The sequence below is a fragment of the Urtica dioica genome, chromosome 8, assembly GCF_054948205.1.
Source record: "Urtica dioica subsp. dioica isolate 48M chromosome 8, U.dioica_male_clone48M_v1_H2, whole genome shotgun sequence".
NCBI classification, from domain to species: domain Eukaryota; kingdom Viridiplantae; phylum Streptophyta; class Magnoliopsida; order Rosales; family Urticaceae; genus Urtica; species Urtica dioica.
The window spans coordinates 11,713,891-11,731,990 of NC_142763.1; the positions used below are offsets into that span (position 1 = coordinate 11,713,891).

General features: G+C 39.1%; 2 protein-coding genes and 1 long non-coding RNA gene across 5 annotated transcripts in view; all 3 read left to right on the plus strand.

Annotated features, from left to right (window-relative positions):
• LOC149388130 (truncated transcription factor CAULIFLOWER A-like) overlaps nt 1–18,100 on the plus strand; it is a 53,690-nt gene that overhangs the window by 13,238 nt on the left and 22,352 nt on the right. For 2 of the 3 annotated variants that reach the window (XM_089623707.1, XM_089623708.1), the window contains exons 5-7: nt 5,040–5,081; nt 5,371–5,412; nt 5,685–5,797. In XM_089623707.1, the coding sequence (XP_089479833.1) occupies nt 5,040–5,081; nt 5,371–5,412; nt 5,685–5,797 (197 nt within the window). Of the gene's footprint in view, nt 1–4,680; nt 4,746–4,848; nt 4,949–5,039; nt 5,082–5,370; nt 5,413–5,684; nt 5,798–18,100 lie in introns of all 3 variants that reach the window. The other variant, XM_089623705.1, reaches the window with a different exon arrangement.
• LOC149388132 (pre-mRNA-splicing factor ATP-dependent RNA helicase DEAH1-like) lies at nt 318–2,838 on the plus strand. The gene is made up of 8 exons (XM_089624606.1): nt 318–477; nt 1,261–1,613; nt 1,784–1,863; nt 1,987–2,054; nt 2,143–2,200; nt 2,319–2,376; nt 2,487–2,552; nt 2,806–2,838. Exons 1-8 carry the CDS (start codon nt 396–398, stop codon nt 2,836–2,838), a joined length of 798 nt encoding a protein of 265 aa, XP_089480732.1. The 5' UTR covers nt 318–395.
• LOC149388133 (uncharacterized) lies at nt 3,156–4,128 on the plus strand. The gene is made up of 3 exons (XR_016300737.1): nt 3,156–3,396; nt 3,611–3,680; nt 3,821–4,128. It is a non-coding gene; the product is annotated as an uncharacterized LOC149388133 (long non-coding RNA).

The window sequence follows — 18,100 nt, forward strand, 5'->3', positions numbered from 1 at the left end:
CTTCCTAATCTCAATTCCATATCCACGGTTTCGTTGGTCGGGGCATTTTTTTGAAGCTGAAGTGTTTGTGGATGGTTGACATTGTGGCTTGTGTTCTGGTCTTGAGAAAATGTGGTATCATGGATTTGCAACAGAATGAAATTTCGGTACCGGAATGCGATTAGGACTGTGGATTATTGATCTATTTTCGATTGGTTAACTTACATCTGATCACTGTGAAGGCCTAGTCAGGGAATGAAAATAAGTTTTATTTTTTTTATTTTTTTAAAGATGAAATTGCAAGTCTCTTCGGAGACACCGAGAAAATAAGATGAAAATTGCTAAGTTATGGGTATAAAAAACGTTCTTTCTTTCTCTGAAAGCTCTTTAATTGGTTTGCTGAGAGTTTTGTGGGTATGCAAAGGAAGCTTTGTTTCTGGTGCTTCTTCTTTCTTCTTCCACTGTTCCTCTCATCTCTTGTTCTCTCCACTCACCATGGTACTTTTTTCATCACACTCCTCATCTATTTCTTTATTTTTCCACTGTTTACTCTCGATATAATACTAAGAAGTCTCTAAACTTTTATCTTCTTAATTTTTTATTTTTTTTAAATCCTCTAACCTTGTTTTTAGAATTTCATTTCTTCGCCTTTTACCAGCCAGTTACACATACTAGCATACTCCAATTTGAACTTTACTATTTTCTATATTGTAATTTCACTTGAGACCAAGCTATAGTTTTATGGGCCATTTTTGTTACAGCCCATGAAAATTGAGGATTTTATGAGTACTTAGGTTTTTGTATACTGGTTTGTTTGTGATAGCTATTTAAATTCAGGAGTTATGCATTGCTCTCTTTTGTTCTTACAAGGATGATTATTGTTTAGGAAACTGCATGAACACCATTCAAGTTTTTAGCCAAAACTGAATATGCAAAACGATTACACTCAGTCGAGACATTCACTGAGACTTGTCATGACTCGTGATGGGAATAAATGTTGAAACTTGAACATCTTTATTTTTTTAAGCTTCATATACAGATTTACTAAACTTATCTGGACTGTGTGTAGTGAAAATTTCTTATTTTTATGCTTAATGGAACGTATTGTTATCAACAGCTTATTCATTTATCTATTCAATTAGTACTCTGGCTTTTCATTTTGATTACAAGAAAAAGAGTTTGGTACATACCCAACTCAATATAGCTCATGTACTAATTACGCCAAAAAGCCAGAATTGCCTATACTCCAATTTCATTAAAAAAAAATATTTGAAAACGCAGAAAACCCCGCGAACATTCTGGTGGACATGATCAACAGAAACCGAACTGCTCGGAAGCTTCCGAAGCTAAACGACAGTCCGGGACTCGGCTGCATGGCCTTGCAGTTCGCGGAGTCGTGCAATAAGACCAACTGCAGCGAGAACGGCACATCAGATTGCAGCCCGTCGGAGGACGACTTCACCGAGATTTTCGCCCCCAACTGTGGCGTGGAGCTCCCGACTCTCGGGCCCATCACGGGCCGGATCGTGGCCTGCCGGAGAAACTACGCGGGCCCGCCGATGGCATTCTCGGAGCTCCTTTTCCGGCCCAAGGTTCTCGCAAACAGGTCTCACTCTGTGGTCGGTGTGGGATTGGTGGGCGGCCATCACTTGCTTTTACCTAGTTGTTTTTGTTAGTTAATCTTTTTGTTCCAACTTTGTTTTGTGAGCACGTCTTTGTTGGAATGAATCTTGACTTGATAATTTCTGATCTAAGTCATCGATCATTTTCTTTTATTTATTTTTTTTCCTTTTCTGGAGAGCAGTACAGAATGCCAGATGCCTATGATCAGGAGGGTGTCGTTAATCAGGAAAAGAGATTTGCTGTGGCCATCCAACGTTATAGGTCAGCATTCAACTCTTCTTAGGAGTGTGTCCATGATTTCAGTTAATTAGCATTACAGGAATGCTTAACAGTAACACTAATATACTATACATCTCGACTCTATTTTATCTTTGTCTTATGTAGAGACCCCACTGCCTCAGAGAAAATGAACCCTTTCACAGAACAGGAGGCCTGGGAGGATCACCAAATCGGTGAGTTCTTTTGGTTCAAATGTCCTTATTGGGGGAGGGTTCATTTCGATTTAAGCTAAATAAATTTATCCTGAATTTGGCATTTTAGGCAAGGCAACCATGAAGTATGGTTCAAAGAACAAAAAACAAGCGACTGATGATTATCAGTGAGTTTATTTTCCTCCTTTTTTTTATTCTTAAATGGTTCTGTCCTCATTTTTGAGTGAGACAAATCTTTCAAGCTTGACCCTTTGTATAGTTGACACTCGATTCTTTCTGCTTTAGGTTTGTGTTTGAGGACCAGATTGAATTTATCAAGGCAGCCGTTACGGATGGCGATGAGGTATGTTAATAGCATTTCATTGTTACTGTATGATTTATTGTTGCTATTGCTTTTAGTTCTCGACAGTTTGATGGCTCATCTGTTTGTTTCATAATTTTTTTTCCACCCAGTTTGACAGAGAGCAGCAGACTGAAATAGAGAAATCAAAAGCCCAATCGGAATTTGAAAAACTTCAGGTTGATTTTTTTTTTTCTTGTGTTCCTGACAAACTATGTTTTTCCAGATATTTCATTCGGAACAGAAGTCACTAGAAATATGTAAACTGTTTGAGACACATCATAAATTCAAGGAAAAAAGTACTATAAACTGATATGCTTTAGATGGTGTACGATGAATGTTAAAAACAAGACTTGCCTCATTGCATACATAGTGTTGTTGCCTTGTGTTGATGTTACCTTTTTTTTTTTTTTTTAAATAAAAACCATTCAGGAGGATAGAAAAACTTTGCCCATGTTTAAATAAAAACCATTCAGGGCTCAGTCTGGCTTTCCCTAGCTCATTCTAGGCACCGTGATTTTAAATCAATCCATCTTTGCCAATTGTTATTAATAAAATAAATCTGCTTCTGTTAAGGAAAAAAGTATGTCACAGGTATTTAGAAAAAAAATTCTTCATCTGATTCAGCTGCTTGCTGTTATAAAGGAATCCTCTTACTCTATTTACAACCAACTCTTTGCTTTTATAATTTCTTCCCATTCTGGGTTTTTAATAACTAAAGAAAGAAAATTTTGGAACTAGATAGCATCATAGGCACTTGGAGATCTCTTGTTTTGTTTTTTTAAGAATAGATTGTTTTGGAGAAGATTCAAAACGACAACCTATAGTGCTCTAGGCCTGACCTCCAAGTTACAACCTGTAATGCTCTTAATCCTGAAATTCAGATAGCCTTTACTACATCTTCAAATTTGTAAAATCTTACGATGTCTCACTTGTCTTGTCTTTCAATGTTGCAGTGTTGTGATGGTGGACGAGGCTCACGAAAGAACACTTTCTACTGACGTTCTTTTTGGATTGGTAAAAGTAAGTAGAATATGATTCTTTAACTCATATTCATAGTAATTGATTTTGGACTATTTTCAGAAGAAGGTTAAGGGTATTGGAAATGACGGTTGACAGGATATCGGACTATTTTCTGAGCTGATTAGCATTTTGACATTGAACCATTCTCACTAAACAGACTTGCCATAGTTTGATTTATAGGAAATTCTCTGACATTCATGGTTTCTTGGAACAGGATATCGCGCGGTTCAGACCAGATCTAAAGCTGCTCATCTCCAGTGGGAGACCACCTTGCATTACTTAAGGTTTGGATCACTGCTGTTCATTTTCATTCGTTTATTTTATTTTTGACGTAAAACAGTCCTGATCAAGTTTTCTCCTCATGCATATTCAATACGTAATATATTGTTTCACTCACAAACAACTCGTTTTTATATATTATTAGTTTGAAAAGTTGAAGAGTTATACGGATGAGGCAATAGATGCGTATCGAGAAGAATGGTACCAAATGGTGTTAAACTTTATGGACACGGAAGTCAAATCGTCAAATGTGAATGTAAAGTGAGTGTGTTTCTGGTGCATGAATATTCGTTTACATGGTTTGATATGTTTCGGTTTAAAAATACGGTACAAAGTACGAATAATAGAATTTGATTTTGAAATTATTGAATGGATTATTAAAAATTTGTATTGGTATGTTTAGGTTCGGATTTTGGAATATATATTGAAACTGTGTGCATGAATTTTTTGTAATATTCAAATTTTTATATATATATAAAAAAAATTACATTACACAACGCTTGTAAATAAACGCTTTTAAAATTTATCACCTTCCAAAACGACACGTGGATGGCACTTTTGAAAAGAATAGACAACGTTTGTATATAAACGCTGTGAAAATTTCTTACCCGCCATGAAGACACGTGGATGCCACGTTGGAAAAGAATAGACAGCGCTTATATACAAACGCTGTGAAAAACATTAGACAGCGCTTATATACAAACGCCGTGAAAACTTTTTCGCCCAAATTCTTATGTGGCTCCTACGTGGCACCACTTTAGACAGCGTTTATTTTAGGCGCCGTGGAATACTTTTAACATCATGCGATACAACAGCGTGCAAAAAACGCCTTCAATCATATTTCACAGCGTTTAAAAAACGCTGTTAATCAATGTTTTTGTAGTAGTGTTGGATCTATATTTTAGATTAGGAGATATATACACATTAGTTAAAAGAAAAACACTCCTAATATTTATAATTTCATACTATTCTTTCTTTTTCTCATGCACTAACTTTCTAATACAGGGTAACTGGACTGTTGAATTTGCTAGGCTCTCGTCTAAGATTGATCTTTTTCAACAAAACCGAAGGTACAGTAACTATTTTTGTATGTTTTCTTATATGTTATTTCAATAATTAGTCTATCATCACTCTTATATAAATTAATTAAATAATCTCTTTTGAAACCTTCAGGCATTACTTGGGAGAAGATCTACACACTATGAATCAAAAGGACCTCCAGACTTTGGAGCAACAGCTTGAAACTTCTCTTAAGCATATTCGATCAAGAAAAGTAGATAATCTTATATATCATATCCCATCATATATAAACAAACGTGTTAAATAACCAAAAAGCTGATACAACTCCTATAATGTAATTGCAGAATCAACTCATGTACGAGACCATATCCGAGCTTCAAAAAAAGGTAACGTGTGTATATATATATATATATATAACGCATTATTTGGTAACGGTAAACATATCAAATAATATCGAAATCATAATTTATTAATCACAACAATATAAGATATGATTAATTTGGTATCTTACAAATGATTAATTTTTAGGGGAGCGTTGAATATATTTCTAGTTACATAATTTGTAAGTATTTCAAAGGTTCTAGCTAATTTGTTTACAATTGTCAAACGTATCAATATGATAATTTTTAAAGTCTCAGACTGTGATATAGCTTCCTTAATTGTGTTTTTCTTCAGGAGAAGACAGTGAGAGACCAGAACAACATGCTTGAAAAACAGGTACAATGTTTTGAAAAACAAGTATACGTATCAATATGATCATATAATGTATCAGCATGCTTGTTAATCCGGTATTTTATTTATGTATGCTCAGATTACAAATTAGATTTTCTGTGGTAAAAACATATACTATATAGACAATCAAAATTAGAGGTAACATTTAAATGTAGGAAAAGAGACTGATGGACGAAATTTTGTATTGAAAGTTTATAATTTTGTGGTATTATGTATATTATAATAAACAATTATTCTTCTGGATTGATTAACAATAGATCAAGGAAAAGGAGAAAAACGTTGAGCAGATGCAATGGGAGACACAAACCCATGTGACAAATTCCTCCTTTATGATTCCTCCAACTCCAATTAATCCCTGCTTGAATATGGGGTAAGTAAATATATATATATATATCATCCTTACCCTGAAATATCTTATATAAGTTGCTCTAGCTAAAATTCCAAATGACTTGTAATTATATCAAACTTGTCAAATGGCGTATCATTTGTATATTTAGAAATATATAGAGTGATCACAATCATGAGTCAAAATGGAAGATTTGACCAGTAATGCTATTTTATGGATTTAGGATAAGCTTAAAGATATATATATTTGGATTATATTTTACCAGTTATATATGTTTATTCTGGGTTAAGGGTTAGGTTAAAGATATGTTCATCGATACTGATCAGTAGGGTTGGATTAGATTTCGCTTTTGAATCCGATCTATAATATATAGTGATCTTCACTTCTATAACTCTCTCTCTCTCTCTCTCTCTCTCTCTCTCTCTCTCTGTATATTTCTTTGTCTTATTGTTACCAGCTTTCTCTTACCTAATTATATTTAAAGTAGAAATTGTTTGGATTTGACCAAACGAGCTGTTGGTAATACAGTGATATGGTGTGGGAGATTCGGATAGATCTTTCTGGTGAGCTTTATGGCCTAATTTTGTGTAGCTTTATATAAATCAGAGGGTCTTTTCTACTAACCCTAGCACTAGTTTATTAGTCTTGCTTAATATGATCTGATAAAATTTTCATTACAGCACCAAAAAAAATTATGTAGCGCATAATATGTGACTCTTAGAATCTGCTCTACAATTGCTAAAAATAACATAGATATATCGTACATATACAATTTTTATAATATATTTTTATATTGACTAGACTTTTACTTATTTTTCTCTTGACTGGAATTGTACCTCTTGTAAATTTGCTGGATATAACTGTTTAGAAATAAAAAGATTTTATGTATACTTTAAATATTTATATCCAAAGTATGTTAAAACCTAGATTAGTATTTATAATCGATCTAGTGTTTTACAATTTCTTATAATAACAAAATCAAATGCTGCATATTAAAACATTAGACTGTTTATCAAACTCCAAGCCTAATTTTTATATTAAATTAAGTAATTACAAATAACATGTGTGCTTCTATGAAGATCAATTTAACTTGCTTCCAATGGCTTTTTTCACTTATGGTTTTAGCACGTCCTAACTTATATCAAACACTAAAAAAATGTGTAAATTGCAATAAAAAAATGTTATCACTCCATCGAGACAAGGTACAATATGCTATAATCGTATGATATATAAATGTTATTTTTAGGATTTGTACAATAGATTTTCAGGATCATATATTATGAGTCAAAATATGTTAGAGCCGTAAGTAAAAATAATAATAATAATAATAATAATAATTATAATATTGACAAAGTATTCAGGAGTTTTTTTTAAAAAAAAAAAGGTATTCAGGTTGTTGTTTTGAACTATTAGATATACATATATGCACATTATGTTGCAATTCTAGCTACATGGAGTATTGAAAATGCTTCAATCAAGTAAGTATATCATTGTGGCTATGTTGGTCCTGTTTCATTGTTTATTATTATTGATGTGGGTTATAACAGAATGGAGAAGATATTGGAACGCTATGAGCGGTGCTCTTATGCAGAGAGATCTTTGTCAACAATGCAGTCTCAACCTAACTTTCAGGTTTCTCATATATTCTCTCTCTCTCTCTCTCTCTCTCTCTCTAAGCAGGTATCAAGAACTAGTTTACCTACATTGTTAACTTCTGTTTTGAAATTAGCATGCTGATGTGTTTTCTTGTTAATTTTTCTACTGTTAAAAAAAAAAAAGCTATGTTGTCTAAGAGAACTTCTAGTTCTAACTATGTCTAAGAGCCCCTATATATATTATATAACATCATAAGTACAGTTTTGCCTTCACTTTTCTGTTGATGGTTTAATATAATCATTCTTGACAGTTTTTGCAAGTTCTTGGATCTATATTTTAGATTAGGAGATATATACACATTAGTTAAAAGAAAAACACTCCTAATATTTATAATTTCATACTATTCTTTCTTTTTCTCATGCACTAACTTTCTAATACAGGGTAACTGGACTGTTGAATTTGCTAGGCTCTCGTCTAAGATTGATCTTTTTCAACAAAACCGAAGGTACAGTAACTATTTTTGTATGTTTTCTTATATGTTATTTCAATAATTAGTCTATCATCACTCTTATATAAATTAATTAAATAATCTCTTTTGAAACCTTCAGGCATTACTTGGGAGAAGATCTACACACTATGAATCAAAAGGACCTCCAGACTTTGGAGCAACAGCTTGAAACTTCTCTTAAGCATATTCGATCAAGAAAAGTAGATAATCTTATATATCATATCCCATCATATATAAACAAACGTGTTAAATAACCAAAAAGCTGATACAACTCCTATAATGTAATTGCAGAATCAACTCATGTACGAGATCATATCCGAGCTTCAAAAAAAGGTATCGTGTGTATCTATATAATATAATAAGTCAGAATGATAATTTACTATTCATAGACCCTTTGTGAACTGCCTCCGTAACCGCGTTGCGAGATCAGGTCATGACGTAATTCAGGGCGAACGTGTTCGCTACGTGAGGCACGGAGCCTGAGGGTGTGTTGGATAAGAAAACAAAGTGGATATTTCTGGGAGAAGTACCAGATTCAGTTGAAGTATGCTAGTTGGCTGCCCTCCAAGCTGGAAGCTCAACAAAGCCAGCCTCTATTCCGATAGAGATCTGTACAATTGCTAAGGGGCAGCGTTACACAAAAAGATTGAACGAGATGTAAGTTCGTAATATGCTCAAAGCAACTTGCCAACGCCCCCATGAGAGGGAAAAGAGCATAACCAACATGGCCAATGCTAGTCGCAAGATCGAAAGAAAAGGTGTTGAGCAATTTGGAATGCAAGTCCATAATGCAATGGTCACAACCTCCCTCACTCTCTCAAACTGCTCTCTAAAACCATCTCTCTCTCTACATTCTCTGTAATCCAAACACCACCGAACACAATGTCTCGTCGCGGTGGCGGTCGAGGATTCGTCCCTCGCCAGGACGAAGGAGGACGACAACAAAGAGAACGAGAATGTTACGATTCTCGATCGCCGCGCTTTCTCGGTGAAGGATTTCCTTCTAGGTTTCGCATTTCTTGACACACACTCTCTCTCTCAAAACTTACTCTCACCTCCGACTCTCTCTTTGTCTTATTTTTATTTTTGGCGCTATAAACACAAAATCGCGGTGACTATCCGACGGCCCCTCGTGGCGGCTCCACCGGCGAGGCCGACGTCTGAGCCGGAGCGGCTCTCGCTGCTGGTGGCGCAGCTGCCGCTTCAGATCTTGCGGCCGGTGCCGGAGCAGGAGAGGCTCGAGCGGCCGGAGCAGGCGCGGGACTTGATCCCTGAGCCGGAGCGCCGCGACCGCGACCGCGACCACGCATGGCGCCGGAGCCGTCGCAAGGGGCCATCGGAGCCGGCTGGTCCTGGCGAGGGACGAATCCTCGACCGCCTCCATTGTGCTCGGTGGTTGTGATGAGATCGATGCCGCTTCCATTGTCGAATAGGATTCGAGAGACTTCGCATCCGGAGATATCTAAGGTTATCACGAGGGCGTCGTCTGGTCCATCTAGCTCGTCTGTATCTCTCTTACGCGCCGCTTCCGTTGTTGACTAGGATTCGAGAGACTTCGCATCCGGAGATATCTAAGGTTATCACGAGGGCGTTGTCTGGTCCATCCAGCTCGTCTGTATCTCTCTTACTGAATGAGATGATGTCTTCTGGGTAGTTTGTCTGGGTCGCTCGTTTAGCCGAGTCGTTTCCTCTGGTGTGTCTTGATCGAGTTCACCAATTTTTGATGGAGCCTCGATCCGCCCATGATTACCTCGACATGGGTGGATGAGGGGTATGACTGCGCCCTTTGTGAACTGCCTCCGTAACCGCGTTGCGAGATCAGGTCATGATGTAATTCAGGGCGAACGTGTTCGCTACGTGAAGCACGGAGCCTGAGGGTGTGTTGGATAAAGAAAACAAAGTGGGAACTCGACGTCTGGCGGTGTAGTTCGCCGCGATCTTACTTCTCTTTACCTTTGTTTTCACAATTGTTTCTTCTCCCAAAGACGTATAAATTCATTCAACAGAAAATGCCGACCAGTCACGATTGATGTCATACTTCTTCCTGCACAATCAGATCTATGGAGCCCGTCAACCAATTGATGTTCTCCCTTGGTGATAGTGCACAACAAATATCAGTTGCTCAATATTTCTGGGAGAAGTACCAGATTCAGTTGAAGTATGCTAGTTGGTTGCCCTCCAAGCTGGAAGCTCAACAAAGCCAGCCTCTATTCCGATAGAGATCTGTACAATTGCTAAGGGGCAGCATTACACGAAAAGATTGAACGAGATGCAAGTTCGTAATATGCTCAAAGCAACTTGCCAACGCCCCCATGAGAGGGAAAAAAGCATAACCAACATGGCCAAAATGCTAGTCGCAAGATCGAAGGAAAAGTTGTTGAGCAATTTGGAATGCAAGTCCATAATGCAATGGCCACAACCTCCATCACTCATGTTATAAACACTCTAAACAGACATTCACCCTTACTTCATTGCTGGAGCTTGCCGGAGGACAACATCCAACACTTGTATGGTTTCTTGCGGCATATCGTGCTGTCTTCCTTGAAGAAACTGGCGCAGGTGATGGAGGTCGGGCTTCGACGCAAACTTGACGACTACCTTGAATTCCAGGTCTCGCCTACGTTATCTAATTTGATAACGAAATCCTTGGACTGGAATTGAAGTTCTCCTGCAGTGTACAGACTCTTCATTCCATCGTAGGCGGGTTTCTTACCACCCATGTTTGATTCGCTAAAGAGAGTAACCATCTTCTCTACCACCTTTCTATTAAGGTTTTTCGATATAACCTCGGGAGTTATGGTTACCTAAAATGACAACCAACAAAATTCTGGTAACACAAAATTACAAAATAACTTTTGTTGTTTTAGGTCATAATTGGGACGAATCCTCGACCGCCGCCGCGACGAGACATTGTGTTCGGTGGTGTTTGGATTACAGAGAATGTAGAGAGAGAGAGAGAGAGAGAGATGGTTTTAGAGAGCAGTTTGAGAGAATGAGGGAGGTTGTGGCCATTGCATTATGGACTTGCATTCCAAATTGCTCAACAACTTTTCCTTCGATCTTGCGACTAGCATTCCAAACACTGATCACGGTGTGATTTGGCAATGTAAGAGTGCAGTTTGAGAGATCGAAGGAAAAGTTGTTGAGCAATTTGGAATGCAAGTCTATAATGCAATGGCCACAACCTCCATCACTCTCAAACTGCTCTCTAAAACCATCTCTCTCTCTCTCTCTCTACATTCTCTGTAATCCAAACACCACCGAACACAATGTCTAGTCGCGGCGGCGGTCGAGGATTCGTCTCAATTATGACCTAAAACAACAAAAGTTATTTTGTAATTTTGTGTTACCAGAATTTTGTTGGTTGTCATTTTAGGTAACCATAACTCCCGAGGTTATATCGAAAAACCTTAATAGAAAGGTGGTAGAGAAGATGGTTACTCTCTTTAGCGAATCAAACATGGGTGGTAAGAAACCCGCCTATGATGGAATGAAGAGTCTGTACACTGCAGGAGAACTTCAATTCCAGTCCAAGGATTTCGTTATCAAATTAGATAACGTAGGCGAGACCTGGAATTCAAGGTAGTCGTCAAGTTTGCGTCGAAGCCCGACCTCCATCACCTGCGCCAGTTTCTTCAAGGAAGACAGCACGATATACCGCAAGAAACCATACAAGTGTTGGATGTTGTCCTCCGGCAAGCTCCAGCAATGAAGTAAGGATGAATGTCTGTTTAGAGTGTTTATATATGTTGGATGTTGTCCCAGGGTCAGGTCGAAAAAAGACCTCCCAACAACAGTATACCTGCATCAAAAAAACATATGTATAAGAAAACAAAAACATATATAACAACAATCACTGATAGTATTTAAACACTCTAAACAGACATTCACCCTTACTTCATTGCTGGAGCTTGCCGGAGGACAACATCCAACACTTGTATGGTTTCTTGCGGCATATCGTGCTGTCTTCCTTGAAGAAACTGGCGCAGGTGATGGAGGTCGGGCTTCGACGCAAACTTGACGACTACCTTGAATTCCAGGTCTCGCCTACGTTATCTAATTTGATAACGAAATCCTTGGACTGGAATTGAAGTTCTCCTGCAGTGTACAGACTCTTCATTCCATCGTAGGCGGGTTTCTTACCACCCATGTTTGATTCGCTAAAGAGAGTAACCATCTTCTCTACCACCTTTCTATTAAGGTTTTTCGATATAACCTCGGGAGTTATGGTTACCTAAAATGACAACCAACAAAATTCTGGTAACACAAAATTACAAAATAACTTTTGTTGTTTTAGGTCATAATTGGGACGAATCCTCGACCGCCGCCGCGACGAGACATTGTGTTCGGTGGTGTTTGGATTACAGAGAATGTAGAGAGAGAGAGAGAGATGGTTTTAGAGAGCAGTTTGAGAGAATGAGGGAGGTTGTGGCCATTGCATTATGGACTTGCACTCCAAATTGCTCAACAACTTTTCCTTCGATCTTGCGACTAGCATTCCAAACACTGATCACGGTGTGATTTGGCAATGTAAGAGTGCAGTTTGAGAGATCGAAGGAAAAGTTGTTGAGCAATTTGGAATGCAAGTCCATAATGCAATGGCCACAACCTCCATCACTCTCAAACTGCTCTCTAAAACCATCTCTCTCTCTCTCTCTCTACATTCTCTGTAATCCAAACACCACCGAACACAATGTCTCATCGCGGCGGCGGTCGAGGATTCGTCTCAATTATGACCTAAAACAACAAAAGTTATTTTGTAATTTTGTGTTACCAGAATTTTGTTGGTTGTCATTTTAGGTAACCATAACTCCCGAGGTTATATCGAAAAACCTTAATAGAAAGGTGGTAGAGAAGATGGTTACTCTCTTTAGCGAATCAAACATGGGTGGTAAGAAACCCGCCTATGATGGAATGAAGAGTCTGTACACTGCAGGAGAACTTCAATTCCAGTCCAAGGATTTCGTTATCAAATTAGATAACGTAGGCGAGACCTGGAATTCAAGGTAGTCGTCAAGTTTGCGTCGAAGCCCGACCTCCATCACCTGCGCCAGTTTCTTCAAGGAAGACAGCACGATATACCGCAAGAAACCATACAAGTGTTGGATGTTGTCCTCCGGCAAGCTCCAGCAATGAAGTAAGGGTGAATGTCTGTTTAGAGTGTTTATATATGTTGGATGTTGTCCCAGGGTCAGGTCGAAAAAAGACCTCCCAACAACAGTATACCTGCATCAAAAAAACATATGTATAAGAAAACAAAAACATATATAACAACAATCACTGATAGTATTTAAACACTCTAAACAGACATTCACCCTTACTTCATTGCTGGAGCTTGCCGAAGGACAACATCCAACACTTGTATGGTTTCTTGCGGCATATCGTGCTGTCTTCCTTGAAGAAACTGGCGCAGGTGATGGAGGTCGGGCTTCGACGCAAACTTGACGACTACCTTGAATTCCAGGTCTCGCCTACGTTATCTAATTTGATAACGAAATCCTTGGACTGGAATTGAAGTTCTCCTGCAGTGTACAGACTCTTCATTCCATCGTAGGCGGGTTTCTTACCACCCATGTTTGATTCGCTAAAGAGAGTAACCATCTTCTCTACCACCTTTCTATTAAGGTTTTTCGATATAACCTCGGGAGTTATGGTTACCTAAAATGACAACCAACAAAATTCTGGTAACACAAAATTACAAAATAACTTTTGTTGTTTTAGGTCATAATTGGGACGAATCCTCGACCGCCGCCGCGACGAGACATTGTGTTCGGTGGTGTTTGGATTACAGAGAATGTAGAGAGAGAGAGAGAGAGAGATGGTTTTAGAGAGTAGTTTGAGAGAATGAGGGAGGTTGTGGCCATTGCATTATGGACTTGCATTCCAAATTGCTCAACAACTTTTCCTTCGATCTTGCGACTAGCATTCCAAACACTGATCACGGTGTGATTTGGCAATGTAAGAGTGCAGTTTGAGAGATCGAAGGAAAAGTTGTTGAGCAATTTGGAATGCAAGTCTATAATGCAATGGCCACAACCTCCATCACTCTCAAACTGCTCTCTAAAACCATCTCTCTCTCTCTCTCTCTACATTCTCTGTAATCCAAACACCACCGAACACAATGTCTAGTCGCGGCGGCGGTCGAGGATTCGTCTCAATTATGACCTAAAACAACAAAAGTTATTTTGTAATTTTGTGTTACCAGAATTTTGTTGGTTGTCATTTTAGGTAACCATAACTCCCGAGGTTATATCGAAAAACCTTAATAGAAAGGTGGTAGAGAAGATGGTTACTCTCTTTAACGAATCAAACATGGGTGGTAAGAAACCCGCCTATGATGGAATGAAGAGTCTGTACACTGCAGGAGAACTTCAATTCCAGTCCAAGGATTTCGTTATCAAATTAGATAACGTAGGCGAGACCTGGAATTCAAGGTAGTCGTCAAGTTTGCGTCGAAGCCCGACCTCCATCACCTGCGCCAGTTTCTTCAAGGAAGACAGCACGATATACCGCAAGAAACCATACAAGTGTTGGATGTTGTCCTCCGGCAAGCTCCAGCAATGAAGTAAGGGTGAATGTCTGTTTAGAGTGTTTATATATGTTGGATGTTGTCCCAGGGTCAGGTCGAAAAAAGACCTCCCAACAACAGTATACCTGCATCACAAAAACATATGTATAAGAAAACAAAAACATATATAACAACAATCACTGATAGTATTTAAACACTCTAAACAGACATTCACCCTTACTTCATTGCTGGAGCTTGCCGGAGGACAACATCCAACACTTGTATGGTTTCTTGCGGCATATCGTGCTGTCTTCCTTGAAGAAACTGGCGCAGGTGATGGAGGTCGGGCTTCGACGCAAACTTGACGACTACCTTGAATTCCAGGTCTCGCCTACGTTATCTAATTTGATAACGAAATCCTTGGACTGGAATTGAAGTTCTCCTGCAGTGTATAGACTCTTCATTCCATCGTAGGCGGGTTTCTTACCACCCATGTTTGATTCGCTAAAGAGAGTAACCATCTTCTCTACCACCTTTCTATTAAGGTTTTTCGATATAACCTCGGGAGTTATGGTTACCTAAAATGACAACCAACAAAATTCTGGTAACACAAAATTACAAAATAACTTTTGTTGTTTTAGGTCATAATTGGGACGAATCCTCGACCGCCGCCGCGACGAGACATTGTGTTCCGTGGTGTTTGGATTACAGAGAATGTAGAGAGAGAGAGAGAGAGATGGTTTTAGAGAGCAGTTTGAGAGAATGAGGGAGGTTGTGGCCATTGCATTATGGACTTGCACTCCAAATTGCTCAACAACTTTTCCTTCGATCTTGCGACTAGCATTCCAAACACTGAGCACGGTGTGATTTGGCAATGTAAGAGTGCAGTTTGAGAGATCAAAGGAAAAGTTGTTGAGCAATTTGGAATGCAAGTCCATAATGCAATGGCCACAAACTGCTCTCTAAAACCATCTCTCTCTCTCTCACTCTACATTCTCTGTAATCCAAACACCACCGAACACAATGTCTCGTCGCGGCGGCGGTCGAGGATTCGTCCCAATTATGACCTAAAACAACAAAAGTTATTTTGTAATTTTGTGTTACCAGAATTTTGTTGGTTGTCATTTTAGGTAACCATAACTCCCGAGGTTATATCGAAAAACCTTAATAGAAAGGTGGTAGAGAAGATGGTTACTCTCTTTAGCGAATCAAACATGGGTGGTAAGAAACCCGCCTACGATGGAATGAAGAGTCTGTACACTGCAGGAGAACTTCAATTCCAGTCCAAGGATTTCGTTATCAAATTAGATAACGTAGGCGAGACCTGGAATTCAAGGTAGTCGTCAAGTTTGCGTCGAAGCCCGACCTCCATCACCTGCGCCAGTTTCTTCAAGGAAGACAGCACGATATACCGCAAGAAACCATACAAGTTTTGGATGTTGTCCTCCGGCAAGCTCCAGCAATGAAGTAAGGGTGAATGTCTGTTTACAGTGTTTATATATGTTGGATGTTGTCCCAGGGTCAGGTCGAAAAAAGACCTCCCAACAACAGTATACCTGCATCAAAAAAACATATGTATAAGAAAACAAAAACATATATAACAACAATCACTGATAGTATTTAAACACTCTAAACAAACATTCACCCTTACTTCATTGCTGGAGCTTGCCAGAGGACAACATCCAACACTTGTATGGTTTCTTGCGGCATATCGTGATGTCTTCCTTGAAGAAACTGGCGCAGGTGATGGAGGTCGGGCTTCGACGCAAACTTGACGACTACCTTGAATTCCAGGTCTCGCCTACGTTATCTAATTTGATAACGAAATCCTTGGACTGGAATTGAAGTTCTCCTGCAGTGTACAGACTCTTCATTCCATCGTAGGCGGGTTTCTTACCACCCATGTTTGATTCGCTAAAGAGAGTAACCATCTTCTCTACCACCTTTCTATTAAGGTTTTTCGATATAACCTCGGGAGTTATGGTTACCTAAAATGACAACCAACAAAATTCTGGTAACACAAAATTACAAAATAACTTTTGTTGTTTTAGGTCATAATTGGGACGAATCCTCGACCGCCGCCGCGACGAGACATTGTGTTCGGTGGTGTTTGGATTACAGAGAATGTAGAGAGAGAGAGAGAGATGGTTTTAGAGAGCAGTTTGAGAGAATGAGGGAGGTTGTGGCCATTGCATTATGGACTTGCACTCCAAATTGCTCAACAACTTTTCCTTCGATCTTGCGACTAGCATTCCAAACACTGATCACGGTGTGATTTGGCAATGTAAGAGTGCAGTTTGAGAGATCGAAGGAAAAGTTGTTGAGCAATTTGGAATGCAAGTCCATAATGCAATGGCCACAACCTCCATCACTCTCAAACTGCTCTCTAAAACCATCTCTCTCTCTCTCTCTCTACATTCTCTGTAATCCAAACACCACCGAACACAATGTCTCATCGCGGCGGCGGTCGAGGATTCGTCTCAATTATGACCTAAAACAACAAAAGTTATTTTGTAATTTTGTGTTACCAGAATTTTGTTGGTTGTCATTTTAGGTAACCATAACTCCCGAGGTTATATCGAAAAACCTTAATAGAAAGGTGGTAGAGAAGATGGTTACTCTCTTTAGCGAATCAAACATGGGTGGTAAGAAACCCGCCTATGATGGAATGAAGAGTCTGTACACTGCAGGAGAACTTCAATTCCAGTCCAAGGATTTCGTTATCAAATTAGATAACGTAGGCGAGACCTGGAATTCAAGGTAGTCGTCAAGTTTGCGTCGAAGCCCGACCTCCATCACCTGCGCCAGTTTCTTCAAGGAAGACAACACGATATACCGCAAGAAACCGTACAAGTGTTGGATGTTGTCCTCCGGCAAGCTCCAGCAATGAAGTAAGGGTGAATGTCTGTTTAGAGTGTTTATATATGTTGGATGTTGTCCCAGGGTCAGGTCGAAAAAAGACCTCCCAACAACAGTATACCTGCATCAAAAAAACATATGTATAAGAAAACAAAAACATATATAACAACAATCACTGATAGTATTTAAACACTCTAAACAGACATTCACCCTTACTTCATTGCTGGAGCTTGCCGGAGGACAACATCCAACACTTGTATGGTTTCTTGCGGCATATCGTGCTGTCTTCCTTGAAGAAACTGGCGCAGGTGATGGAGGTCGGGCTTCGACGCAAACTTGACGACTACCTTGAATTCCAGGTCTCGCCTACGTTATCTAATTTGATAACGAAATCCTTGGACTGGAATTGAAGTTCTCCTGCAGTGTACATAATCTTCAGTCCATCGTAGGCGGGTTTCTTACCACCCATGTTTGATTCGCTAAAGAGAGTAACCATCTTCTCTACCACCTTTCTATTAAGGTTTTTCGATATAACCTCGGGAGTTATGGTTACCTAAAATGACAACCAACAAAATTCTGGTAACACAAAATTACAAAATAACTTTTGTTGTTTTAGGTCATAATTGGAACGAATCCTCGACCGCCGCCGCGACGAGACATTGTGTTCGGTGGTGTTTGGATTACAGAGAATGTAGAGAGAGAGAGAGAGAGAGAGATGGTTTTAGAGAGCAGTTTGAGAGAATGAGGGAGGTTGTGGCCATTGCATTATGGACTTGCACTCCAAATTGCTCAACAACTTTTCCTTCGATCTTGCGACTAGCATTCCAAACACTGATCACGGTGTGATTTGGCAATG

What these genes read in the sequence shown, in the direction of transcription:
- LOC149388132 (XM_089624606.1), top strand. Translation starts at nt 396, where the DNA reads ATGCAAAGGAAGCTTTGTTTCTGGTGCTTCTTCTTTCTTCTTCCACTG. An exon ending in CTGTGGTCGGTGTGGGATTG is followed by an intron (nt 1,614 to 1,783) that starts GTGGGCGGCCAT and finishes TCTGGAGAGCAG; the next exon opens with TACAGAATGCCAGATGCCTA. An exon ending in GTGGCCATCCAACGTTATAG is followed by an intron (nt 1,864 to 1,986) that starts GTCAGCATTCAA and finishes TGTCTTATGTAG; the next exon opens with AGACCCCACTGCCTCAGAGA.